The sequence below is a fragment of the Cnephaeus nilssonii genome (assembly GCF_951640355.1).
Source record: "Cnephaeus nilssonii genome assembly, chromosome: 6".
Taxonomy (NCBI): domain Eukaryota; kingdom Metazoa; phylum Chordata; class Mammalia; order Chiroptera; family Vespertilionidae; genus Cnephaeus; species Cnephaeus nilssonii.
The window spans coordinates 8146305-8170281 of record NC_137077.1 but is presented as its reverse complement, the minus strand read 5'-3'; the positions used below and the strand labels follow the sequence as shown (position 1 = coordinate 8170281).

At 39.0% G+C, this 23977-nt stretch overlaps 1 protein-coding gene across 13 annotated transcripts in view; it reads right to left on the bottom strand.

Moving 5' to 3' along the window:
- RBFOX2 (RNA binding fox-1 homolog 2) overlaps positions 1–23977 on the bottom strand; it is a 248184-nt gene that overhangs the window by 83303 nt on the left and 140904 nt on the right. Inside the window, exon 1 of one of the 13 annotated variants that reach the window (XM_079774756.1) lies at positions 559–827. The exons of the other annotated variants lie outside the window; for them this stretch is intronic. Within the exon in view, the coding sequence (XP_079630882.1) occupies positions 559–585 (27 nt within the window). The 5' untranslated portion in view covers positions 586–827. Of the gene's footprint in view, positions 1–558; positions 828–23977 lie in introns of those variants that run through there. 13 annotated transcript variants of the gene reach the window in all.

The following is a 23977-nucleotide window of genomic DNA, read 5'->3' as shown; positions in this document are numbered from 1 at the left end:
TTCTCCGCCAGCAACAAAGCAACGGAAACATTTTCCTAGTCTTCATTTTTAATAAGCCATCTGGAGCGAAAGTAGCAAAACTGCAATTCCATAGCCAATTCTGAGAAACCGAAGTGAATTGGGAATCAGATTTCTCTGTAACACACATTCCTCTGCAATTCTTAAAAGGAAGTCAATCCCTCTCCCCTCTTTTTGGCAGTCTACGAGAATCTCTTCCTACCTCTGCAGTCTCTCTCTCCCTCCCTCTTCTCAGAACCAAGACAAAGAGGTAGACAAATCCCCACAGGGTTTTTCCTGAGCTACAGCTGCACCGTACAGGAAACAGGAATCTGCTACGGAGGGGGTGGGGGGAGGAAAGGCTACGGATACATCCCTCTTTCCCTCTCTCTCTCTCTCATGAACTCACAACACACAGACTTTTCAGTTGATAATAATAAATCTGGTCTTCTCTAAGAAGACAATAATAATTAAAACTCTAATGGCTATACCCCACCTCCACATCTTTATTTAGATCCCAGACACGGGAAAAGAAACACACGGAGGAAACACAAATCTTACCTGAGTTACCATTTTCTTTTTCTCCATAAACCAAACGGAATGATGATGAACACTTCAAAGCAGCCGTGCGAGGGCACACCTTCCACGGCCTTCCTTTCCACCCCTCCCCCCCGCCTAGCTATTTAAGGGTAAATGACCGATCTCCCTTTATCCCCTCTTCCTTTTTCTTTCTAGTGTTTCTTCCTTTCTTTTCTCTTCCTCTCTGGCAGCCTCTCCCCCTCCTTCTTTCTCCAGCTCCCTCCCATATCTCAGGCAGATGGCTGAAGGAAGCCCCACCCCTGAATGCCTAAGGCAATTAATCAGAGTAGAGCCCCACCTCTTCCTCCTCCTCCCGCCCCCTCCCAGCAGGCTTACAGCTCCCAACTCCAGAAACAGGCCTGCTGGAGAATGGCAGTTTGGTGTGTGCTTTGCGTGTGTGTGTGTGTGTGTGTGTGTGTGTGTGTGTGTGTGTGTACGTACGAGTGTGCGTGTGTGAGGGGAAGACGGGAGGAGGGGGAGAGGGGGAGGGGCAGGCGCCATGTGCAGGCATATTTTAAGGAGTGAATATCTGCGATGGTGGCATTAACTATGTAGCACTGGAAGCATTTGTAGCTTACAATAGTTAATACAGATTTAGAATATTCCACCCATGAATATATAATAAACAAGAAATGAAACAAAATTTTTAAATATACATTTCCACTGATGCACAGTTTATAGATGTAGTGGATTTAAAGAAACATGTAAAAAGCTGTTGAATGGCCATTGACTGGAAAGGTTTTCAAGGAATGGGAGGGAATATGCAAGAATCTGCTTGAACTAAACCAAGTCCAATGACTGAAAGGACTAAAAGAGAGGAGGAAGGTAATTAGAGTGCTTATTTTTTCTACTGTAAAAAACCTGGGGGTTCGGAAAAAGCTGTCTGCTTAAACATGACTGCTTAAGGCTTCTGGCTTCATTAAAAATTCTGGCTAACTGAGAATTTACCCTTTGTGATCCCCAGGCTTCTGTATTTCAGCCTCTATTGAAAAACATAAACCTTTTCTTACATACACACTGGACATCTGTGTCATTATTGTAATCAGTAACTGTTACTATACAGTACTATAGATATACAAGGTTTGGGAGAATATTTATTGAATGTAAGAGTTTCTCTTATTAAAAGGAAATAATGGAAAAAAGCATCAAAGATGTGCTTCAGTGCAGAAGTCCTGGTCTAAGTTCTAACTGGGCCCTTTACAAGTAAATGACCTTGGAGAAGTTTTGACCTCTGAATATAAATTTTATAATCTCCCTACTTTATATTATTAAGTATTCAAATAGAACTATCTATGTGAATGTTTAATGAGTTTGTGATGTTTCTTATTTGTCTCATAAAGTAGATGTTCTAATTTTTTTAGCATTCCAGTAAGATCCTAAAGGATTTAATTATATGTTTTAGTTATGCTATATTTATTATGTTATAATCTCTAACAGATTACCCAAAGGGCAAAGAGAATAATTCCAAAATTAAGCTTCCTATTTTTAAAATAAATAAAAATTAAAAATCACAAATCACATTGAGAATACGTAGTTTTTTGCTGTCTCTATAAGAATTGTTTGGCAAAATGTGTAACCACACTTATCAAAAATGTACTGTATAATAATGTTGGTTGGTACATTACCAATATAATACCATCATGCTCCCACTCAAACTAATAATTATTCAAACAATTCTGTGAAGAACATAGGAGCGAGGGTGGGGGTAAGGGGGAGAGATCAACCAAAGGACTTGTATGCATGCATATAAGCCTAACCAATGGACACAGACAACAGGGGGGTGAGGGCATGAGGGAGGGGGTGGGGGTGGGGTAATGGGGGAATAAGGACACATATATAACACTGTAATCAATAAAGAAATTTTAAAAAAAAAAGCATAGGAGCCTGGCAGGTATGGCTCAGTAGTTGAGTGTCAACCTATGAACCAGGAGGTCACGGTTCGATTCCCAGTCAGGGCACATGCCCAGGCCTCAATCCCCATTGGTGGGGCATGCAGGGGGCAGCCAATCAATTATTCTCTCTCATCATTGATGTTCTATCTCTCTCTCCCTTCCTCTCTGAAATCAATAAAAGTCTTTAAAAAAGAAGAACACAGGAGCTTACAATCTATAGACCCTAGAGAAACTGGCACAATCACAGCTATTTACTGATACCTACAATACCTAAGAGCACTATTTTGGGCATTTTACAGACACCTGTATACTTTTGCTATAATCCATATGTAAAGAATCTTTAAACATTAGGAAAAAAACATGATGAGAAAGAAATAGATCAGTACTAGGTTTGTTCTTATTTAACACTTTTAGAAATGATCTGGAAGATAGAACATATTGCATTCTCTAAATGTGCAACTGAAAAGCCATTAGGAGATAAAATGCAGTCAAATTTTTTAAAAGGCCAAGTGAGTAAGCAGAAAACAGATAGGTGAATTTCACTGAAAGCAGGGGCAACCTGGTGTACTTTTGGAAGAATCTAAATCCTATTTATGGGATAATTATATTTTCAGTTCTAATATAAGAAATAAACCTGAGAATCACTGTATACCATTCTCTAAATCCACTGGCCCATTATAGTGCCAGGGGCAAAAAACCAGACACCAAGAAGAGAGACTCCCTGACTCCCTGCCCCCCCCCCCCACACCCCTTATGAAAGCACAACTATCTTGAAGCAGCCTCTACACATAAAGACAAGGCCTCAAGAAGAGGTGTGTGTGTGTGTGTGTGTGTGTGTGTGTGTCAAATAAAAAGGCAAATGAGAGATCCCCACATACAAAAAGTCTAGGATTAGGTCTAGGAGAAAGGTTTCCTTAGGCCTGGTATTCATGCCTCTTTTCTACATTTAGGACCAACATTTAATACTGCAAATAATCAGCTTATGTAAGTCATTAGCACAAGTTAGTATGAGCTAAAGCAAAAATAAATATTAAAATGAATTTTATAAACTCACTAAATAACAGGATCATTGTGAGCACTGGACAAACTCAAGGATATTTTCAAGTGTGTCCCTGACTTTAAAGGCTGACATTAGAGAGGACAATTTGCTCCCTGGTGCCCGAGAGAGAGAGGAGCAGTTGAATAGCCTGGCTCTGATCCAGCAGAACCACGGAGTCCCCAGTGGTGCACAAGGAGAAATGCATTTCTGGGCTTTTGCTGGGTGGGGGTTTGGGGTTGGGGAAGTGGGCCAGCAAATACAGAGTAAGAATGTCAGCTAAGGGAGGAGACCACATCCACCCTCATGGCTCAATCCCCAGCCTCCAGCATAGTGTCTGGTAGGTACTCAATCAACATTTGTTAAATAAAAGAATTTCTCCTAGTTGTCTCAATTTCTTCATCGCTTCCTTGATGTTTTATGCAACCCCAGAACTCTAGCTTCCTTTCCCCCATACTAGTCAATGGGAATTTATCTTACTGAAGTCACCAGTCTGATGGCCAAATTCAATGGACATTTCACATTTTCTCTGACTTATCTGTGGTTTTTGGCACTCTCACCTTTAGGAAATCCTCAGCTTAAAATGATACCAGTCTTTCCTGCTTTTCCTCTTTTCGTGTTCACTGACTTCCTTCTTAGTTTCCTTCCTGTCCACCCTCTACATGTTGCTATTGCTGGAGGTGCCCTCAGACGTCTATTTAACTGCATACCACAGATTCTTCACCTTAGGTGTAGAGCTCCTCACACAGGCCCCCTGTGGAAACTTGTTTACATATGTGCACTTCTGTGCAGAGAGGATCCATAGGATTCATCAGTCTCCAAAGGGTACCAACCTCAAAAAAGTTCAATACTGCTGAATACGTTTGCTCTAGGGGATGTAACCCATCCCATCGCTTTAATTACCACCCATTTACTCTGACCTCCACATTTCTGTGTCCGGTCCACATGTCTTCTGAACTCCAGATCAAGAAATGCAACTGCCACCCTGGCCAGTGCTGCTAAGTAATTAGAGGTCGGCCGGACTCTGAAGGATCCTAGGTTTGATCTGGGCCCCAGTAGGGGTGCACACAGGAGGCAATCAATCAATGCATCTCTCTCACATGGAAGTTTCTCTCTCTCTCTTTCCCCCCTCCCCCCCTTTCACTCGCTATAAAAATCAATGGAAAAAAATATCCTAGGGTAAGGAATAACAACAACAAAAAACCAACTGCCAAATAATGGTCAACCAATTTAGATATCTCTAATTTAAAAGTCCAAAACTAAATTCTCAAAGTTAAGTCATTAATTTATTTAACAAATGGTTGGGGAAAAAATAAACAAATGGTTGAGTGCCTACTATGTGCTAGGCACGAGGGGAAATGAGTAAAGGACAAAGGAGATAAAAACCCCTCTGTGTGAAGCTTGGATTCCACTGTACCATGTTTGGTGTCTTAGGGAATCTTAGGGAATGGTTAAATTTCATGACTGGTAAAATAGCTACCGTTTCTTTGGAATTTACTCTGTGGTGGCTTCCCATCAGGCAAATACTTATTAGCTCACTTCATTCTCATGGCGAGATATTTTAATCTCCTTCTTAGAGACGAGGAAACTGTCTCTTTGCCTCCAGTCTACCACTCTTCCCATCCGAGCTTCTTGCTACTGCCAGAGCAGTCTTTCCAAATGCACATCTCACTGTGCCACTTCCCTGATTCAAATTCTCAATTACTCCCACAGCCCCAAAGGGGGGAAATCCTAACTCTTAAGTGGCGCCTAACATATAATCTGGCTTTCGCATGCTTGTCAGAGTCACTCCCCACCCCTCACTCTTCCTGCCCCTGCCATACTGAACAACATGCAGTTAGTTCCTCAGTGACACAGTATTTCTGTTTTATGTTCCTACTCCTCTGAATATGGCCTTCTATCTGTCTGGTTCATCCTTCAAGGCTCACTTCAGGGATGCCCTAGTTCAGAAAGCCTTTCCTGACTATACCTGCTCCCATATGTGGGTTAGGTACCCCTTATCCCTGTGCCTCAGAGCCTAACCCACAGTTCACAACTGTTGGGGTTAGTGTTTCAGAGGAGTTGTGTGTTTCATATCCCCAGTTCCTAACCCAGTGGTCAGCAAACTGCGGCTCGCGAGCCACATGCAGCTCTTTGGCCCCTTGAGTGTGGCTCTTCCACAAAATACCATGGCCTGGGCGAAGTCTATTTTGAAGAAGTGGCGTTAGAAGAAGTTTAAGTTTTTAAAATTTGGCTCTCAAAAGAAATTTCAATCGTTGTACTGTTGATATTTGGCTCTGTTGACTAATGAATTTGCCGACCACTGTCCTAACCCAATACCTGAATTCATAGTAGATGAATAAATGTTTGTTGAAATCAAACAATAATGTCTTGATTTCTATCACTAGCCATTTATTTATCCATACATGGATACCTAAGAATAAAGAGTATCTATGAGGTTATCAAAATATTATAAAAGCATTCTTTTCCTCTAAAAGAGTACTTGGAAATAGCTTCCACTTCATAAGTTTACTCCGGTATCTTAGAAATTTGAAGCCTAGAGAAGATGTACAAAAAAAGAGTGGGAGAAAGGCCTATTTTCAACTTTATTATAATAGTTCAGATTCTAGACAAAATAACTCACTAATTAAAAAACTCACAACTTTAGGTGCTCTTACCCTTTACAATTTCACACAGATGTGACTCAACTTCTCTCCCTTCCACCCACGTACCAGCAATGCCATAAAAGCAGATCCCAGAGTCCCTGACTAGAAGGCAGGTTTTGCTCATCCTTTCCCAGGCTGCCTCTGGCACCCAAGTGAAAGGCAACATTAAAGGGACAGCATTTCCTGCAATAATAAAAACTTGTTAATATAACAGCTCTTCACAGCACGCCCCCACACAATAGCCCTAATTAAATGTAAATAGCAATTTACACCTAATAGATATTAAATACCTTCTCAGAAGCATATCAATAACACTTTAATATTCTTTGCCCCAACATTCCCTTTAATATAAATATAGTCAAATTATAGCTAAGTCCATTATTTCCTAGCTTCTTTTCTCTAGTTCAAACAGGGTTCACTTATACAGAACCCATTCTAGAAAATAAGGTGAGAGCAGAATTTGAAATCAACTGCTTTAGACTTTATATGCTTATAAAACCAACTAACACTCATATTTATTTCTTGTCCCCCAAAATCAAACCTTTAGAACAAGATCACAAATAACATACACTGAAACACAAGTGACACCAGAGAAATTAAAAAGAAAATCACTTCATAAACTATTATCTAGATTTGGGTAATATACTAATATATTTAAAAATTCCAAACTCTAGACAACTAGAATCAAATAATTAAAATTATGTATACAGTCTCTGTATTCTAAGAGAGATTACGGAAAAGGTTCTTAGGCAAATATTAAAAAGGAATTGGAGGTTAACAAATTTATAAATAACTAGATTATAAAAAAATTAAGCCCTGGCTGAGTAGCTGGGTAGCTCAGTTGGTTAGAGCACCATCCTGATACTCCAAGGTTGTGGGTTCGATCCCCAATAAGGGCACATACAAGAAGCAACCAGTGAATGTATAAATAAGTGGAACAACAAATTGATGTTTTTTCTCTCTCTCTCAAATCAATCAATAATAATAATAAAAAATAATGCCCAACTAATTTGTGAAAACTGAGGTGCTGTTTCTCCAAAATTAAAATATGCTATGTCTGTCTCCTTCACCGCTACCACTAAATCCTTTGCCTGGCACACAATAGGTACTCAAAAAAAATTCTCAAAATGAGAGATCAAATAATGTATAAGTCACTCTAGATCAGTGGTTCTCAACCTTTCTAATGCCGCGACCCTTTAATACAGTTCCTCATGTTGTGGTGACCCCCAAACATAAAATTATTTTCATTGCTACTTCATAACTGTCATTTTGCTACTGTTAATGAATCGTAATGTAAATATCTGTGTTGTAGCAACGAAAATAATTTTATGGTTGGGGGTCACCACAACATGAGGAACTGTATTAAAGAGTCGCGGCATTAGAAAGGTTGAGAACCACTGCTCTAGACTGAGGTCATCTTCCCACAAAGAGGTAGAGAGCCTCTGGACTCATCCACTCTAGGGCATTGTGCACACCAGAGCATAGGCTAGGCAAATTTACCTTTTATTTATTTACTAGAGGCCCGGTGCATGAAAATTGTGCACTTGGGGGTGGGAGGAGTGTCCCTCAGCCCTGCCCGCACCTTCTCGCAGTCCAGGAGCCCTTGGGGGATGTCTGATTGATGGCTTAGGCCTGCTCCCTGCAGTAGTACATCCTTAGCGCTGCCACAGAGGTGGGAGTGGCTCCCGCAACTGCCGCTACGCTTGCCAGCTGTGAGTCCAGCTTCTGGCTGAGCAGCATTCCCCCTGTGGGAGCGCACTAACTACCAGGGGGCAGCTCCTGTGCTGAGCATCTGCCCCTGGTGGTCAGTGCGTGTCATAGCAACAGGTTGTTCTGCTGTTCAATTTCCATATTAGCCTTTTATTATATAGGATTTTTTGAAATATATTTCTTTATTGATTTCAGAGAGGAAGGGAGATGGAGAGTCAGAAACATCAGTGATAAGAAAGAATCATTGATCAGTTGCCTCCTGCATGCCCCCTACCAGGGATTGAGCCTGCAACCTGGGTATGTGTCCTTGGCTGGAATGGAACCCGGAGGTCTTTAGTCCACAGGCCGACGCTCTATCCACTGAGGTAAACCGGCTTGGGCCAAATGTACCTTTTAGATAGGTAACTTTCTCTCAGTCTTCCAGGTGCCTTAAGTTGTACTTGGCTGTCCTCAATCCTCAAATCAGGGCACTTAGTTATACTCACGATAATGTAAGATTCTCCTTCTTCCTCCTCCGACTGCCCATTTACCTCAAAATGATAATCAGTGCGAATGTGTTCAATTGGTAACAGGTTAAGTAAAACTGCTTCAGAAAAAACTGATAATAGGCAAACCCCTAACTTGCAACAACAGTTACATCCCCCCAATTTTTTTTTTATTGTGGTAACATACACATACCATAAAATTTGCCATCTTAGCCATTTTCAAGTATACATTCAGTGGTTATTATACATATTCCTAATATGGTACCATCACCACCATCCATCTCCAGAACTCTCAGTGGTTAGAGTGTCGACCAAAGGACCAAAGGATTGTGGGTTCAATTCCCAGTGAAGGGCATGTACCTCGGTTGAAGGTTTGATCCACAGCCCCGGTCGGGGTGCTTGTGGGAGACAACCAATCGATGTTTCTCTCTCTCCCCCTCTCCTCCCTCCCTTCCACTCTGTCTGAAAATCAATGGGAAAAATATCCTCAGGTGAGGATTAACAACAACAAAAAAAGAACTCTTCATTTTTTAAAACTGAAACTCTATATGCATTAAATAATACTCTCCATTCTCTTGTCCCCAGAGTCCTTGGAAACCACCACTGTACTTTCTGTCTCTATGAATTTGACTATTCTAGGTACGTCATCTAAGTGGAATCATACTGTATTTGTCTTTTTGTGGCTGCCTTATATCACTTAGCATTGGTTCTTCCCTGTTGCAGCTTATTTCAGAATTTCCTTCCTTTTTAAGGCTGGGTAATAGTCCCTGTATGTATGCACCCTATTTTGATTATCCATTCACCCACTGATGGCCACTTAGATTGCTGCATCTACCTTTTGGCTATTGTGAATAATGCCGATATGAACATGGGTGAGCAAATATCTCTTCAAGACCCTGCTTTCAATTCTCTTGGGCACATATCCAGAAGTAGAATTGCTGGATCATATAGTAATTCTACTTTTAATTTTTTTGAGGAACCACCATACTGTTTTCCACAGCAGCTGCACCATTTTACATTCCCATCAACAGTGTACAGGGTTCCAATTTCTCCACAACCTTGCCAACACTTGTTTTCTGTTTGACTGACAGTAGCCATCCTAACAGTTATATTTTAACCATCCAGTCAGAGGCAGTAAATATTTAACACAAAGGAATAATTTCAGAAACAATTTCTCAAATAGATTTTTTTTCTCTGAGCAGGGATACGATATTCATTGTCCTTTAAATCATCTCTAGCAAGCCCCTATCTACTTACTGTGCCTGTATTTTAAACTGATTTAGCCCAGGTTTGGTTCTGCAAAAATTCCAACTAATAAAATAAGCAATTTCAGTTGCACACTCTTAAGACAGACATGATTTTATTAACAATAAGAGCAATGAAAGGTCAAGTACCTAAAATATTTTATTGCCTCATGTTGAGGAGATGCACTTTGTTCATTATCTCAACCCTAGCAAATCTAGAATAGAGTGATCCTTAGGAGCTCGGACCAACATCCCCCTTTTGCCCTCCCCTCCCCTGCCAAATCTCAGTTTAACTTGACTCTACAGTGGGCGGGTTCGCATCTAAGGATTCAACCAACTTCAGAGAGAAAACAGTATTTGTGATCTGTGTTTGGACCCCGCAATTTGTATGGGAAAATATTGTTTTCCATTGGGGGTTGATTGAATTCTCAGATGAGAAATCCCCAGATACAAAGGGCTGACTGTATTTATTGAAAAAACAAAATCCACATATAAGTAGACCAGCAGAGTTCAAACCCATGTTGTCCATGGGTCAACTTACTTAACTTTAAAAATAGGTGCAAAACCTTCATTGAAAAAAATACTTTTCCGGTAATACTGTAATAACTATGTATGGTGCCAGGTGGTACTTGAAATATTTGGGGGGGTGGGGGGTGGGACCACTTTGTAAACCACTGATTGTCTAACCACTAATACAAAACAAAATGAAATAAGATAAAATGCTTTTCAAGTCTTAAAAAATACTATTTAACCATGTCCTCAATAATTTCCAATTATCTAATGCACTGGTACAGAATCACAACTATTATGCAATGACGAGCTTTGACTTAATAAGAATATAACAAAAGCTAAAAAAGAAAATTTTATAACCACAGTTAAAAGCATTTGGGTAGCAAATAGCCATCTATCACCCATTTACAAAGGTACTAAAAAAAAACCTGTTACTTTAACAGATTTAACATTTTAAGATTGTAAAATAGTTTTGGATCCTTCAACTTAAAATTGTTTTTTTAATCCCATTAATTTCCCTGATGTGGTGTAATGAAGGGTATATTCTTAAATTTTAACACCCCATTATCTGCCTTTCTAAGCTACCTCAATTTCAGATAGAATAAACCTACCAAAAGGAGCAAAGCCAGGAAAAGTGCTGTTTCAAATACAGAACACTACATTCACCAGTACTAAATTTTAATGCTCCAAAATACTTCCGGTGGCAAATTCATTTTATCATAAATGGATACAATTTTACTGTAAAAGACTTTATCACACCTGCCATAATTTCTAAACAGGAACTTTTTAATCCACTCTACAACTTTTATTGGGGGGGAGGCAATTTTCTATCTCAAAAAAATTCATTTACATATTAAAATTGTTTTTACTATATTGCCAATTACTTCCATCTTCGTTGGAAACACTTTTACGTTTTCAGTTCTTTTCCTCAGACTATTTTGCTTATATTACAGTTATTACAAGTCCCTTACTTTGCTACATGGGTCTCAGAAATTTACTGTTCACAGATGTTTCTCTTCAAAAACATATTAATATTTACTTGTAAGAAGCTTTGCTTCTAATCTAGCCTCATGACATTTCCAGCCTTAGCTGTAATATAGACCGATCTATTGTTTTATGCAAGTAGAGAAATAAATCATAGATAAATGAGACCCACAAATATATCAAAACAGCATTATGGTAAATATAATATGCTCTTAATTTGAATAACTCAAAAAATGGAAACCGTATGCAGTTCAAATAAAACATATAGTATATAGACCAATGGGTTAGAATCTAGTTAAAGAAACAACCACATCCCCTCCCATGTGACTTCAATACTGGTGACTTGACTGAGCTGTGAGTTTACTCTGGAGGCTTCCCCATCAGGTCCAATTGAAAAGAGCTTGGTTTTGCCCTGGTCCGCACGGCTCTGCTGTTAGAAAGTCCTCCTGTGCACCAAAGGGTTTGCCGGTTCGATTCCAGTCAAGGGCATGTACCTCAGTTGCAGGTGTGACCCGCACATATGGGAAGCAACCAATCGATGTGTCTCTCTCACATCAATGTTTGGGGTTTTTTTTTCTCTCTCTCCCCCTCCCTTCCTACCTTCCATTCTCTAAAAAGCAATGGAAAAATATATCCTCCGGTGAGGATTAACAAACGAAATTAAATTAAATTAAAAAATAGCTTGGTTTAGCCTTTTGGTTAAATACCTAATAAATTTTACTGGCTAGTCACTATCTTTAACCCTATGTATTTCTGTCCAACTTAAACTTAAGAGCTAATTATTAGAGAAATGACCAAAGAAAAAAATAACTGCCATGAAAACACAAATAAACTAAAACAAACTGAGAAACCAAGTAGTATCTATAATTCAGAAGTAATTGTATTAACCATTTTTATTTTCCTGTTCTACGTTTTCAGCACAATTAGTTAATATTTCAAGGAATCCATGACAAATGAAAGATCATCTGGTCCAACCCCTTCATTTTACATACAAGGAAAGTGGGGTCAAGGAAAACAAAGCTATTTGAGCATGAACTGGAGGTGGTTAACATTATAGCTTGACTCAGAACCCAAAATATCCAGGAGTATGCTTGATAATGGCCTAACATTTTCTGGTTCTAGATTTCAACAAGTTAATAACTAAGATGCCACTTATCCTATCACAAAAATTATCTAAAAAGTTAAGTGTAGAGTATGTCTTCTACCTTTCTTAAAAATACAGCATTAAGAAAAAAATACAGCAACAACATTTGGAAACTGCCATCTATGCTTCTCATCTACTCAAAACAAAGCCTGAAGTTTATATAATATGGTGGCTTTATGTTATTTATAATGCCAAGCCCACTCTGTTTAAAATACACACGTGTGCACACACCCATGGACATTGAAGTTTCAGAACTTCTAGAGTTGAAAGCAACCACCCCTGCCCAGCCTTCAATACTATGTAAAACTCAAACTTCCTATTACAGCAAATTAGAAAAAAAAAAAAAAAAAAACTTTGGGAAATCTACACCCTGAATAGTACCAGGTCAAAAGACAGAAAGCTTATAAGCATTTCATTCCACCATAAAACTTTCACATCAATCAAATAGTATCTAGAAAACAAGTTAGAACCCTTAGCTTACCTGGACAACAGGATATTGATAATCCATACAATATACACCATACATAGCAATGGGGGGAAATCTTCAGATAAAGATAGTACAAAAAAGTGCCTAAGCTTTTGCCTTGTTTGAACTAGCTGTCCTGTCCAAAGGAATTAGGCAGCACCAAAAAATCCTTGGCTGACTTCCAGTCTACGCAGATAGGTATGCTGGCTCAGATGAAGCCGGAGCTTGGTTCAGCCCAGGCTTCCACCCCAATAAGATTCAACACTACACAGAAGAAATGTTCAGGAAAAAGCAAAAAGCTCCAACTGAGCTATTAGCTATAGACTGAAAACTACACTAGAGATTTGCTGTTACTGTTGGTTTTACTGACAACTCCACCAAAAACTCGAGGCAGAGAATGACAGCCAAGGAAGGGAACACGGGCTCCTTAAAGTGCCACGCAAAAACAGTAGGAAGCACTAGGTATCCAGGATCCAAAATGATATATATGTTCCAGGCTTTAAGTGCGTCAGAGGGAACACTCCCAATCCAAGCACGGAAAGGCGGATGGGACTGGTATTATTTCTCTATTCCTTCTTGGGCAAGATTGCGCGCACGCGCAGACACACACACACACACACACACACACACACACACACACACACACACACCACCTCTTCTCAATGTTTCTGGCAGGGACAGGTGTTAGGATTAGCAGTATAAAACCCTCGTGTCATGAAAAGGAATGGAAGAAAAAAGAAGTTACACTGCGACATGCAGTAAAGGGATCCCTTTCATGACACTGTATGTTTGTATATCATTTAACACCCCCTTCACTCTGCTTCAACGGAGGCTAGGACAGCTGGCAGGATCAGCACTAGAAAAGAGGAAGGTGGCCCCAACTCAGAGGCAACATGAGTCTACTGGAGACCTTCAGATATGCAAGATACTCTCTCAGCTGTTCCAATCAAACATGCAAGGATTAACTCTGGCTGCCTGCAAAAAGGTGGGGGTGGAAAGGTCTTTTCAGAAAAGCCAGTTGCTTTCCCGTTTTAGGAAGCTGCTATACCCACCCTACCATTATATAAAAACACACATGTGAGCACATATTTCTATAGCAGATATTAAAAGCACTAACAAACATGGGCAGGTGTTAAGTCAGTCAGGTTAAAGAGTTGGCTTTCAGAGCCTAAACGCCCCATCTAAAAACCAGACAACTACTAAGAAAAATTTTCAGAAAATAGGACACAGAATGAGCAGAACGTGAAAATAAATGCATAGTAAGAGACATACCACTTACAACTATCACTCCTAAGAAATCCCCTACGTGGGGCAATCACTCAAAGGTTCCAAATGATAAATAATTCTAAATTAGTTTCAGGGGTTACGATCTCCCTTATCTTGGAGTGCTAGTAATATTATAACGTGTTTTGGTAAGATTAAACCATGAGGATTAAACACAACTGTGAGGCATTTGTGAGATTTGTGTATTACTGTGCTCCACCCCCACCAGTGTAATTTTTTCCCTTTTATAGTCATTGCAACTTACTTTAGGATTGTTCAGAAAATTGTTTTTCAAGAGTCAAAATGCCTTAGTATACCTAAGATAGTTTTCTTGGTTAAATATCTACCTTCAATCTGCACCAACCATAACCGTAGGGACCGCAAGTTTTGCCAAGTATTGGATAAGCAGAAAATATGTAATATTCTTCTCTTTTCTACTCTCTCATTCTTGTGTTTTTTTTATCCCCCTTTCTTTCCCTTCTGCCTATGCCACAATCCTACCAAGAGTGTTTGTTCAAAGATACTAGTTAGGACTTAGGTGAGAATGCTTTATAAAGATTGCTAGGAGTTCTACCAAGCATTCAAAGAAGAATTAAAGCCTATCCTCCTCAGACTATTCCAAAAAAATTCAAGAGGAAGGCACACTTCCAAGCTATTTCTATGAAGCCAGCATTACCCTAATCCCCAAACCAGATAAAGATACCACAAAAAAAGAGAACTACAGGCCAATATCCTTGATGAATATAGATGCTAAAATCCTCAACAAAATTCTAGCAAATTGAATCCAGCATTACATTAGAAAGATCGTACACCATGACCAAGTGGGATTTATTCTGGGGATGCAAGGATGGTACAATATCCGCAAATCAATAAATGTGATACATCACATAAACAAACTGAGAGACAAAAATCACATAATCATATCAATCGATGCAGAAAAAGCATTTGACAAAATCCAATACCCTTTCTTTTCTTTCTTTCTTTTTTTTGTATTTTATTGATTTTTTATAGAGAGGAAGGGAGAGGGATAGAGAGCCAGAAACATCAATGAGATAGAAATATCGATTCAGCTGCTTCCTGCACACCTCCCACTGGGGATGTGCCTGCAACCAAGGTACATGCCCTTGACTGGAGTCGAACCCGGGACCCACCAGTCCGCAGGCCAACGCTCTATCCACTGAGCCAAACCAGTTAGGGCACAACACCCTTTCTTGACAAAAACTCTCAGCAAAGTGGGAATAGAGGGATCATACCTCAACATAATAAAAACCTTATATGACAAACCTACAGCCAACATCATACTCAATGGGCAAAAACTAAACTCCTTTCCCCTAAGAACTAGAACAAGACAGGGGAGGGCAGTTGGGGGCAATCGGGCCAGCAGGGGAGTGGTTAGGGGGTGATCAGGCTGGCAGGCAGAAGTGGTTAGGGGCAATCAGGCAGGCAAGTGGTTGGGAGCCAGCAGTCCCAGATTGTGATTGTAGAGAGTAACCAAAGAACTTGTATATATGCATATTAGCATAACCATTGGACACAGACACTGGGGCAGTAGGGGCTTGCCTGGGGTGAAAATGGATGGGGGCGGCGGGGGGGGGGTGGGGGGGCGGAGAGGAGGAAGTCAATTGGGGAAAAAGGAGACATATGTAAAACTTTAGACAATAAAAAAAAAAGGATTTGTGAAGTCTATAAATTTCAGATTCAAGAATACTCTCCAGTGTTTCTTATTAAATGTATATTTTAAGTTAAAAAAAAAAAAAAGACTGCTAAGACTGCTGGTCTAAGGTACAAAATTGGTTTTAGCTGCAATAATCTTAGAAGGGTCCAAAGACTGCTGTGTATTGGAATAATATAAGTTAGATGAGGATGGAGGGGGTGGAGGAAATAAAGATATATATGTAGGCAAAATATATAGTCAGAAATATGCAAGACTTATTTGGTGATCAGTTTTACCTGTCTACTTGACTGGGAAAGAGTGCTACAAAAATAACAGTTTGTGACAATGGTTCTGGTGGCTGCAGGAAGAATGGAAAGGGGAACAACGTGAAGGCGGGGAAGGGGTTTAAATTATAGCAGAATACCCAATAGGAATGTCTAACAAATATTCAGAGATGAAGGTGGTAGCCCCAGAAGAGAGAAGCCAGGGTGAGACATGAAGATCCAACAGGAGTATGGGAGGAACAGCCAAGGCCAGAATGTGGCTGAGATTTTTCCCCACACTTATCACTGCACATTTTCTGAACACCAACTATGTACTTCAAAAAAGATAAGACAGCCTTAGCTGGTTTGGCGTGGTGGATAGAGCCTGTGGACTGAAGGGTCCCAGGTTCGATTCTGGTCAAGGGCACATGCATAGGTTGCAGGTTAGATCCCCAGTAGGGGGCATGCAGGAGGCAACCGACCAATGACTCTCTTATCATTGATGTTTCTATCTCTTTCCCTGTCCCTTCCTCTCTGAAATCAATAAAAAAGTATTTCTAAAAGATTTTTAAAAAGAAAAGACAAATAGAAGAAAGTGGAAGAAGAAAGAGAGAGGGGGGGGGGGGGGGGAGAGCGCAAGAGGAAAGAAAACAGAAGAGAGAACTATAGATACAAGGCAAAGGGCTGAAAATAGAACCTTAAGGAATACTCCCTTCTAGAAGGTAGAAATAGCAACAGAGGACAAAAAGATTAAGCAGGATCGAGCACTATTCACAAAAGCCAGGACACAGAGGACATCTGCTACTTTTCTTCAATCCTGAGTTCTTTACACTGTGGAAAGTATTTCATAAATTGATACCAGAGATGAGTATATAACAATGTCAAGTATATAACCTTTAACAGAAAGGTTAAAGGGCATACGAATTTAGAAAAGATGGCTGACTTTAGCAAACAGGAGATCAAGGTTAGTTTTGAGAGACAGCTGTTTTAGTAATGTCAGTTAAAGGATGGCAGCAAAACTGATAAATTCATGATCAGAATGAAAATAAACTTTAACATATAGTTTAACAAAACTTTCTATCTTGGGATACTACTTCTTTGTCTTCCAAGCGGCAATAAAGTACAAAGATAATTATAGATACTGTACTGTTGCTCCTATTAGAGTGGATTTTTATCTTATTGAGTGGATTTTGTTTTTTGCCTCAGTGTTTTTCTTTGATCATTTTCTTATCCACATGAAAATGTCCAAATCTTTAAATGGACCCCCTGGAAGTCTACCTTAAATGCTAATATGCTCCACAAAGCTCATCTTGATTGCTTCAAAAATATTCATGAGTACTACTGGTTCTAAGGTACTGTGAGAATTGAATTTTCAATGGAAATGCTTTAAACTATACCTACCAAAGAACAGCAAATCACAGTTAACTACTCCTTTGTATGACACACAGTACATGCTCTGGCTGAAATGCATTATTCTAATTAAAACAAGAGACACAACATGCAAACTGTGAGGCCAGAAATGAGCACTTTTGTTACTAAAAGTATCTCTCCTTACTCTTTCATTCTAAATAAGTACTACTAAGAAGTAAAATGTATCCATAAGTAATACAACAATAGACATTCACTTTAAGTCCAGAAAGATAAAGATAAAGGGTAAGGGTAAAGATGTAACTTTTAAAGCAGAAAATAATTGTGAATATTCTAATACTGTTAGGAAAATATGTTTACATATACAACATTTAACTCAAGATGGATGACAGACCTGTAAGATTCCACATCTTATATAATAAAGCTTTTTACCTCCACAGAAACTTTTATCTCGATTCACTCGTATTTCTGAGGTAGATTACAAAAGGGGTCACAATATTTCACAGAACCCCAACAAGATTTCCCTCCGCCCCTTGAATGTGGTTTGGGACTTGACTTACATTGGCCTTTGACACATTAGCAAATGTGATGCAAGCAGAGGCTTGACAGGTACTTGTTCACTGGGGCTTGCCCTCCCTTGCTACTTTCTGGACCCCAGAGACCACTGTGTGAAGAACCATGAAGGACAGATGAGCAAGCAAGTGGAATGGAGATGAACTATTTCAGTTGAGTCCCCCAGACCAATCAATTTACAACAGCCAGACATGAAAGTGAGGTCATCCTAGACCACCAAGGCTCAGCCAACTCAGACTAGAATGCCTAATTGGTGCACATAAGCAATGCTGTGTGTGGTTAAGAGTTCAGGGATCTGAAGTCAGACCACTTGAATTCAAATCACAGATCCATTACTTCCTAGCTATGTAACTTTGGAAAAGTTATTTAACATATCTCTGCCTCAGCTCCTTCATCTAAAAAAAGGAGATATTAATACCTACCTCACAGGATTGATGTGATGATTTAATCAGTCAAGATATGAATAGGCCTGCCATTAGTGAATATTAAGTTATACCTCTTGTTGTCATCGTTGCATCATCATTGTCATCATCATCATCATCATCATTATCATCTCCAATAATTTAAGAAGAGCATTTAAAGGAAATTCAGGATTATCTGATTTGTGAAGCCAGCTCTATATCTGAGGCATATGTGGCCTCAAAAGGAAGCAGATAGTATATAAAGAGCTCTGTAGTTGTGTTAGAAGGAGGAAAGTCAGCAGTGGAGGGGAAAAGAAAGGTAGCTCCTACACTTACCCAGTGTTAGGGCAATACATTTCTGTGGAATAAATAACTCAATCAAGTGAGAAGACCATGCTTGACCAAGAAGGGAATATTAACATGTAAAGGAGCAGAGAACGTACAAGTGATTTTTATCCCAACGCAAATCTCCACAAGTGCAAAGCAGGTAACATGTACAATGAGAAACCATTCCGTGTTCCGAATAAAAAGATAACCAACAGGCGAGGCCAAGCGGTCTTGGACGTGTAGCTGCCTCTCTTCTGGGATCGTGTTCACCATGCTGTGCCTTACAGATGAACTATCAGACACCACCTGACTCTCATCCCTACTGGGGATAGGGATATGGCTCTCTGATAGCAGCAATGCAGCAGTGTGGGAATCCTTGGGTTGGCACCAGCCCCTTGCTCAATTCAGACCTGTAATCTCTTCTGACTTTGATTTAATGCAGCAATTACTGGTAATGTGGTTTGAAGGAGATAAATGCCCAGTACAGTCGGCTGTCGCTTACTCTGCTCACGATGCAAGAACATTTTTTAATTAAAATTCTCTTTATGATAAAGGAGCTGCTTCACTGAATGTTTCTGTGCAGCCCTGATACCGAGCTTCCCCCAAAGAGGATTAGAAATCACAGTTGCCTCTCCTCACTTCTAGCAAAGTATGCACAGGCACAATCACTCCACCTAAAGTGAGTTCCGTAACCCTAAATTTTTTCCACTTGCCTAATTAGATTCTGGTAAGAACTTCTTTCCAGTTCTCACAATCACAATGTCAGCATTACAGTACTGCCAATAATAAAAGTATCTCTCATTTTTTGCAAAGAAGTTCCCTTAATTTGCTTTTAAATAAATGTGCAAAGCCACCCAGCTGGTGTGGCTCAGTGGTTGAGCATCGACCCATGGACCAAGAGGTCACCAGCTTAATTCCCAGTCAGGGTACATGCCTGGATTGTGGGTGTAGTCCCCAGTAGGGGGCGTGCAGGAGGCAGGTGATCGATATTTGCCGCTCATTGATGTTTCTATTTCTCTCCCTTTATCTCTCTCTAAAATAAATAAAAACATATTTAAAATAAATACATAAATAAATACACAAATATGCAAAGTAAACTTTCATCAACATTCATGCATAAAAAGACCCTGTACCCATTTCATTTGGAAAAAAATACAGGATAGCTAAGGATAAAATATCAATAGTACTAAAACGTATTTTATTTTAATTCACAATACAATGGTTTACTATACCTTTCCTATTTAGGAATCCTTGAGTAATTTTCAGAAGTGAAATAATTATAGGAAAATTAATATAGACATCTACCAGGTTTTTTTCCCCATGACATACAACTAACATGTTCTAGCAGTTTAAGGAATCTACATTAGTATCCCAATTTCCTTAAAGCTTTTAAACTAAAATCCCTTTTTCAGAAGGGTGCCAGCCTTCTCAGGAAATCCATGAAGAAGAAGACTAGAATCCCTCTCAGAAGGCCCTGTCAAGACCTTCTTTAACCTCAGGCATAAGAATACAGAACTGATGTCCCCCTTGCAATGCCAATGCTACTCTGGAGAAGTGTGTGTGACTCTACGGCTTTGTGAGAAAAATTGTTTTCTTTTTCAGAGAGAAAGATATCTTTGGAAAAACAACTATATGAATATTTACTTCTCTCTCTGACCCTGAGAAATTGGTCTGGCATAATTAACAAGATTAAAGATGGATTTAGAATACATAAGATGAAAGTTAGTCTGATCCTTACAGGATTAAACTCAAAATCCTAATACTAATCCAATGATTTTTAAGATCAACCCCATATAACAGGATTAAACCAATAGGGGCTTTTGTTTTCATCCTGGTAACAATCACAGATGGCAAATCCAGGCCTAGAGTAAGAACCACCTCAGTAGTTAAACAGTGTGAGTATGTGTGTATGCGGCAGAGGGGAGGGGGGGGGGGAGCACGCTCATCAGGACTAATAGAGGCCCTTACTCCAACCCAGTTCGCTGACTGCCCTATTTCCACAGGTCCAAAATTCCTTATGTGTAATTCCAAAATCCAAAAAAGCTTGGAAAACTGTTTCTTTCTTCTTCCTCCCTAACCCTAACTTTGTGTGGTGGTGGTGGTGGTGGTGAAGGAAGAGGAATTCATTTGGCGATAAAATGTGACCTAAACACCAAAATTTATGTGAATATTCAAAAACAGTTAGCTACAAATATATGAAAGAGTGTGATTATAAGGTGTTACCTTAATACAGAGCACAGTACTTCATTTCCTTTCTAAAATCCAAGATTCCACATTACAATAGGTATCTGGCCCCAAGGGTTTCAGATAAAGAACTGTGGACTTTTCTTAACTTTCCCAATATGTAGTTCTTCAGCTTAAAAAAGGTAACCATGACATGAATGACGACAAATCAGGAAATAAATTAAAACTGATGACACAATAGGCAACAGCATGCCAAATAACGGAACCAACGTGTCTAACATGGACACGCACAAGGATAAATTAGAAGAGAGACCCAGCTGGAACCATATACGTTGCAGATTGATAGTTACTTTTTAGTAATAATTGATAGTTACATTTTATCCTCAGGTGAGGATAAAAAAAATGCAATTATCATAGGATCCAGCAATTGCAGTCCTGGGCATTTATCCCAGAGAAATGCTCACATAAAAATCTATACACAATGTTTATAGCAGCTTTATTCATAATGGGCAAAAACTTGAAAAACCCAGATGTCTTTCAATGTGTGAATGTTTAATCAAACTATAGTACATCCAAACCATAGAATATTACTAATCAATAAAAAGGGTATGTGCAACAATCAGGAGTACTCTCCAGAGAATCATGCCTCGTTTAGAAATAAAACCTCAAATGGTTATATGCTGTATGATTCCATTTATATAACATTCTTGAAATGACCAAATTACAGAAATGGAGAACTGGCTAGTGGTTGCCACGAGTTAAAGAGAAGTGGGGGCCGGTGAGAAGTGCCTGTGGCTTAAGTGGGAAACAGGAATCTTGTGGAGATGAAAATGTTCTGCATGTTGACAGCATTGCTGTCAACTTCCTGGTTGTGATATTGTGCTATAGTTTTACAAGATGTTACCACTGGGGGGAAATTGTTAAAGGGGGGAGGTACATGGGATCTCTCTATACTATATCTTACAACTGTATGCAAATCTCAATTATCTGAAAAGAAAAAGTTTCATGAAAAGGAAAGTCTATCTGTTGCCATAAAGAACATTATTGGGACAAATGGCAAATTGGAATGTGGGCTGCAGATGAGATAATGGTATCGATATTAAATGTCCTGGGTTTTATAACGGTACTGTGGGTATGTAAGAGACTGCCCCCTGTTTTTAGAAAATAGTATGGAAGTACTATATTTTGAACTAAAGGGATGCCAACACACACACATATACATACACACATATTTTTTTCCACATTTGCTGAATGTTTATTGCACTTTTATCACATTGTGAACTATTTCACATATTTTTAATTTACTCTCAAATGGTTCAGAAAAATTATAGAAAGAAAATCGTAAAGCAAATGTGGCAAGATAATAAAGAAGAAACTGGGAATGATGGATATATTCATTATTTTGACTGTGTCACAGGTATTCATCTATGTCAAAATCCCATCAAATACCACTTTAAATATGTACAGTGCATCTACAATTATCTCAAAATAAAGCTTAATTAAAGAAAAACTACTTAGCGCCAAAATTCAGAATAATCTGATACATCTGCCAGCAGCTTTATATTTTGATGACACCCAGAACACCAAAATGATTATGCCAAATGTTTGCAATGATCATATCATATGTTTCTCTTATAAAATTACTGAAACATTTCATGGACTTTACAATGTATTCTTTGTGTTCACTTGACACATATTTCCCCACATCATAAGACAAAATCAGTATGCAGACACCTGCTCATAACAGCCTTTCATTTATTACTCATGTTTCTTAACTAAAGGTTGTTGTGTTGGTAAGGGCTATTAGAACTTAAGAGATATTTCCTTTATTAATATGTTTGATTAGTTTTTTTAAAAAATAGCATTCTTTGAAAATTATTTTATGGTGAAAAAAATGGCTCACACCTTCCATTTGATCATCAGTTCCAGAGTTAAAATTTTTTTCTTTATTACCTCCAGAATAAGTTTTCTTCAATCACCTTAGCCAAAAACAAAATATACACATCAAGCAAGAGACACAAACACTTTTAGATAATTATTTTACCAATGGAATATTCAACACTGTATATGATGCCACTTTTTAAAAACCAGGTTTTATATTATCCATATAAATTATTAAAACTCAATGGAAGGAAGACAAGGAGGAAAAGAGGGAGGGAGGGAGAGCTGGTAGAAGGGAAGAAAGAAGAGAGAAAGGGAAGGAGGAAAGACTGATTAAGACAGAAGTTCTGATTCAAATCCATTAAGGACCAATACATACTAATATGTATAGAATCTTTCTAGATAGTCTAAGCTAATACTATAGTATGTGTTACTTCCCACTGAAAACAACACAAATATTTTGGGGTCATCATTTAAAACTAAGATAACATGAATATGATTCCTGAAAATGTGATAATCAAAATCACGTTTCTTATGAAACTGTATTAAAAAAACATTATTATTTACCACCAAAATAAAAAGAAGCTAGGTAAGTCAATCCCTAAGTTCTAAAATACTTGTGAGGGCAGGAGGAAAGTAACTTTTATTTGCTGTCTCCTTCCCTTCAATCTAGCCAGGTTGTCTCACACTCTGCCAAGCTTCAGGCTAACAATTTTAGGAATCCATTCCTACCTTCACCAAAAGCAGAAGTAGTTTGTGATGATGCAATGGACTGATTCAGCATCCAAATCAAGCCCACTATGTATTCCCAGCACCTACTAGAGCTCTTGGCCCACAGTAGGTTTGCACAATATATTTACTGAATAAAAGAAAAATAAATAAATAAATGGTATCCAAAACCTATTTACTACAGAGACCTGAATCCCTCAGGTATCTTATATCTTACCCAAGAATCTTATCTCTAAAATACTGCCTGGGCTATTTGCCTCAACATCAAAATTTACCTGCTAGGCTAGTTTGGATCTTCAGTATGTCCTGACCTTTTGATATTTACTCAACCCATAAGCCCCCTCTGGCTCTAGTTTTCCTATACACAGAGGCCTCACTCCAAATATATCGCCTGGATCCAGCCTGCTATTTCCACCTAACTACAAGCTGCCGTACACGAAACATCCAATTTCACATCTGCCTCTGTGATCTTGATTCCCCATCTTGGAGTTCTATCCTCCCTGTGGTTTTAGTGGGGAAGTTATGTGACTTGGTGCAATTCTGTTTGTTGCTTTTCTGTATCCTACAATTTTAGTTTGCTAACAGTATCTTTTTATGATGTATCCTTTTTGACAGCAGGATAAATGACTTGTTCTGAGTCAC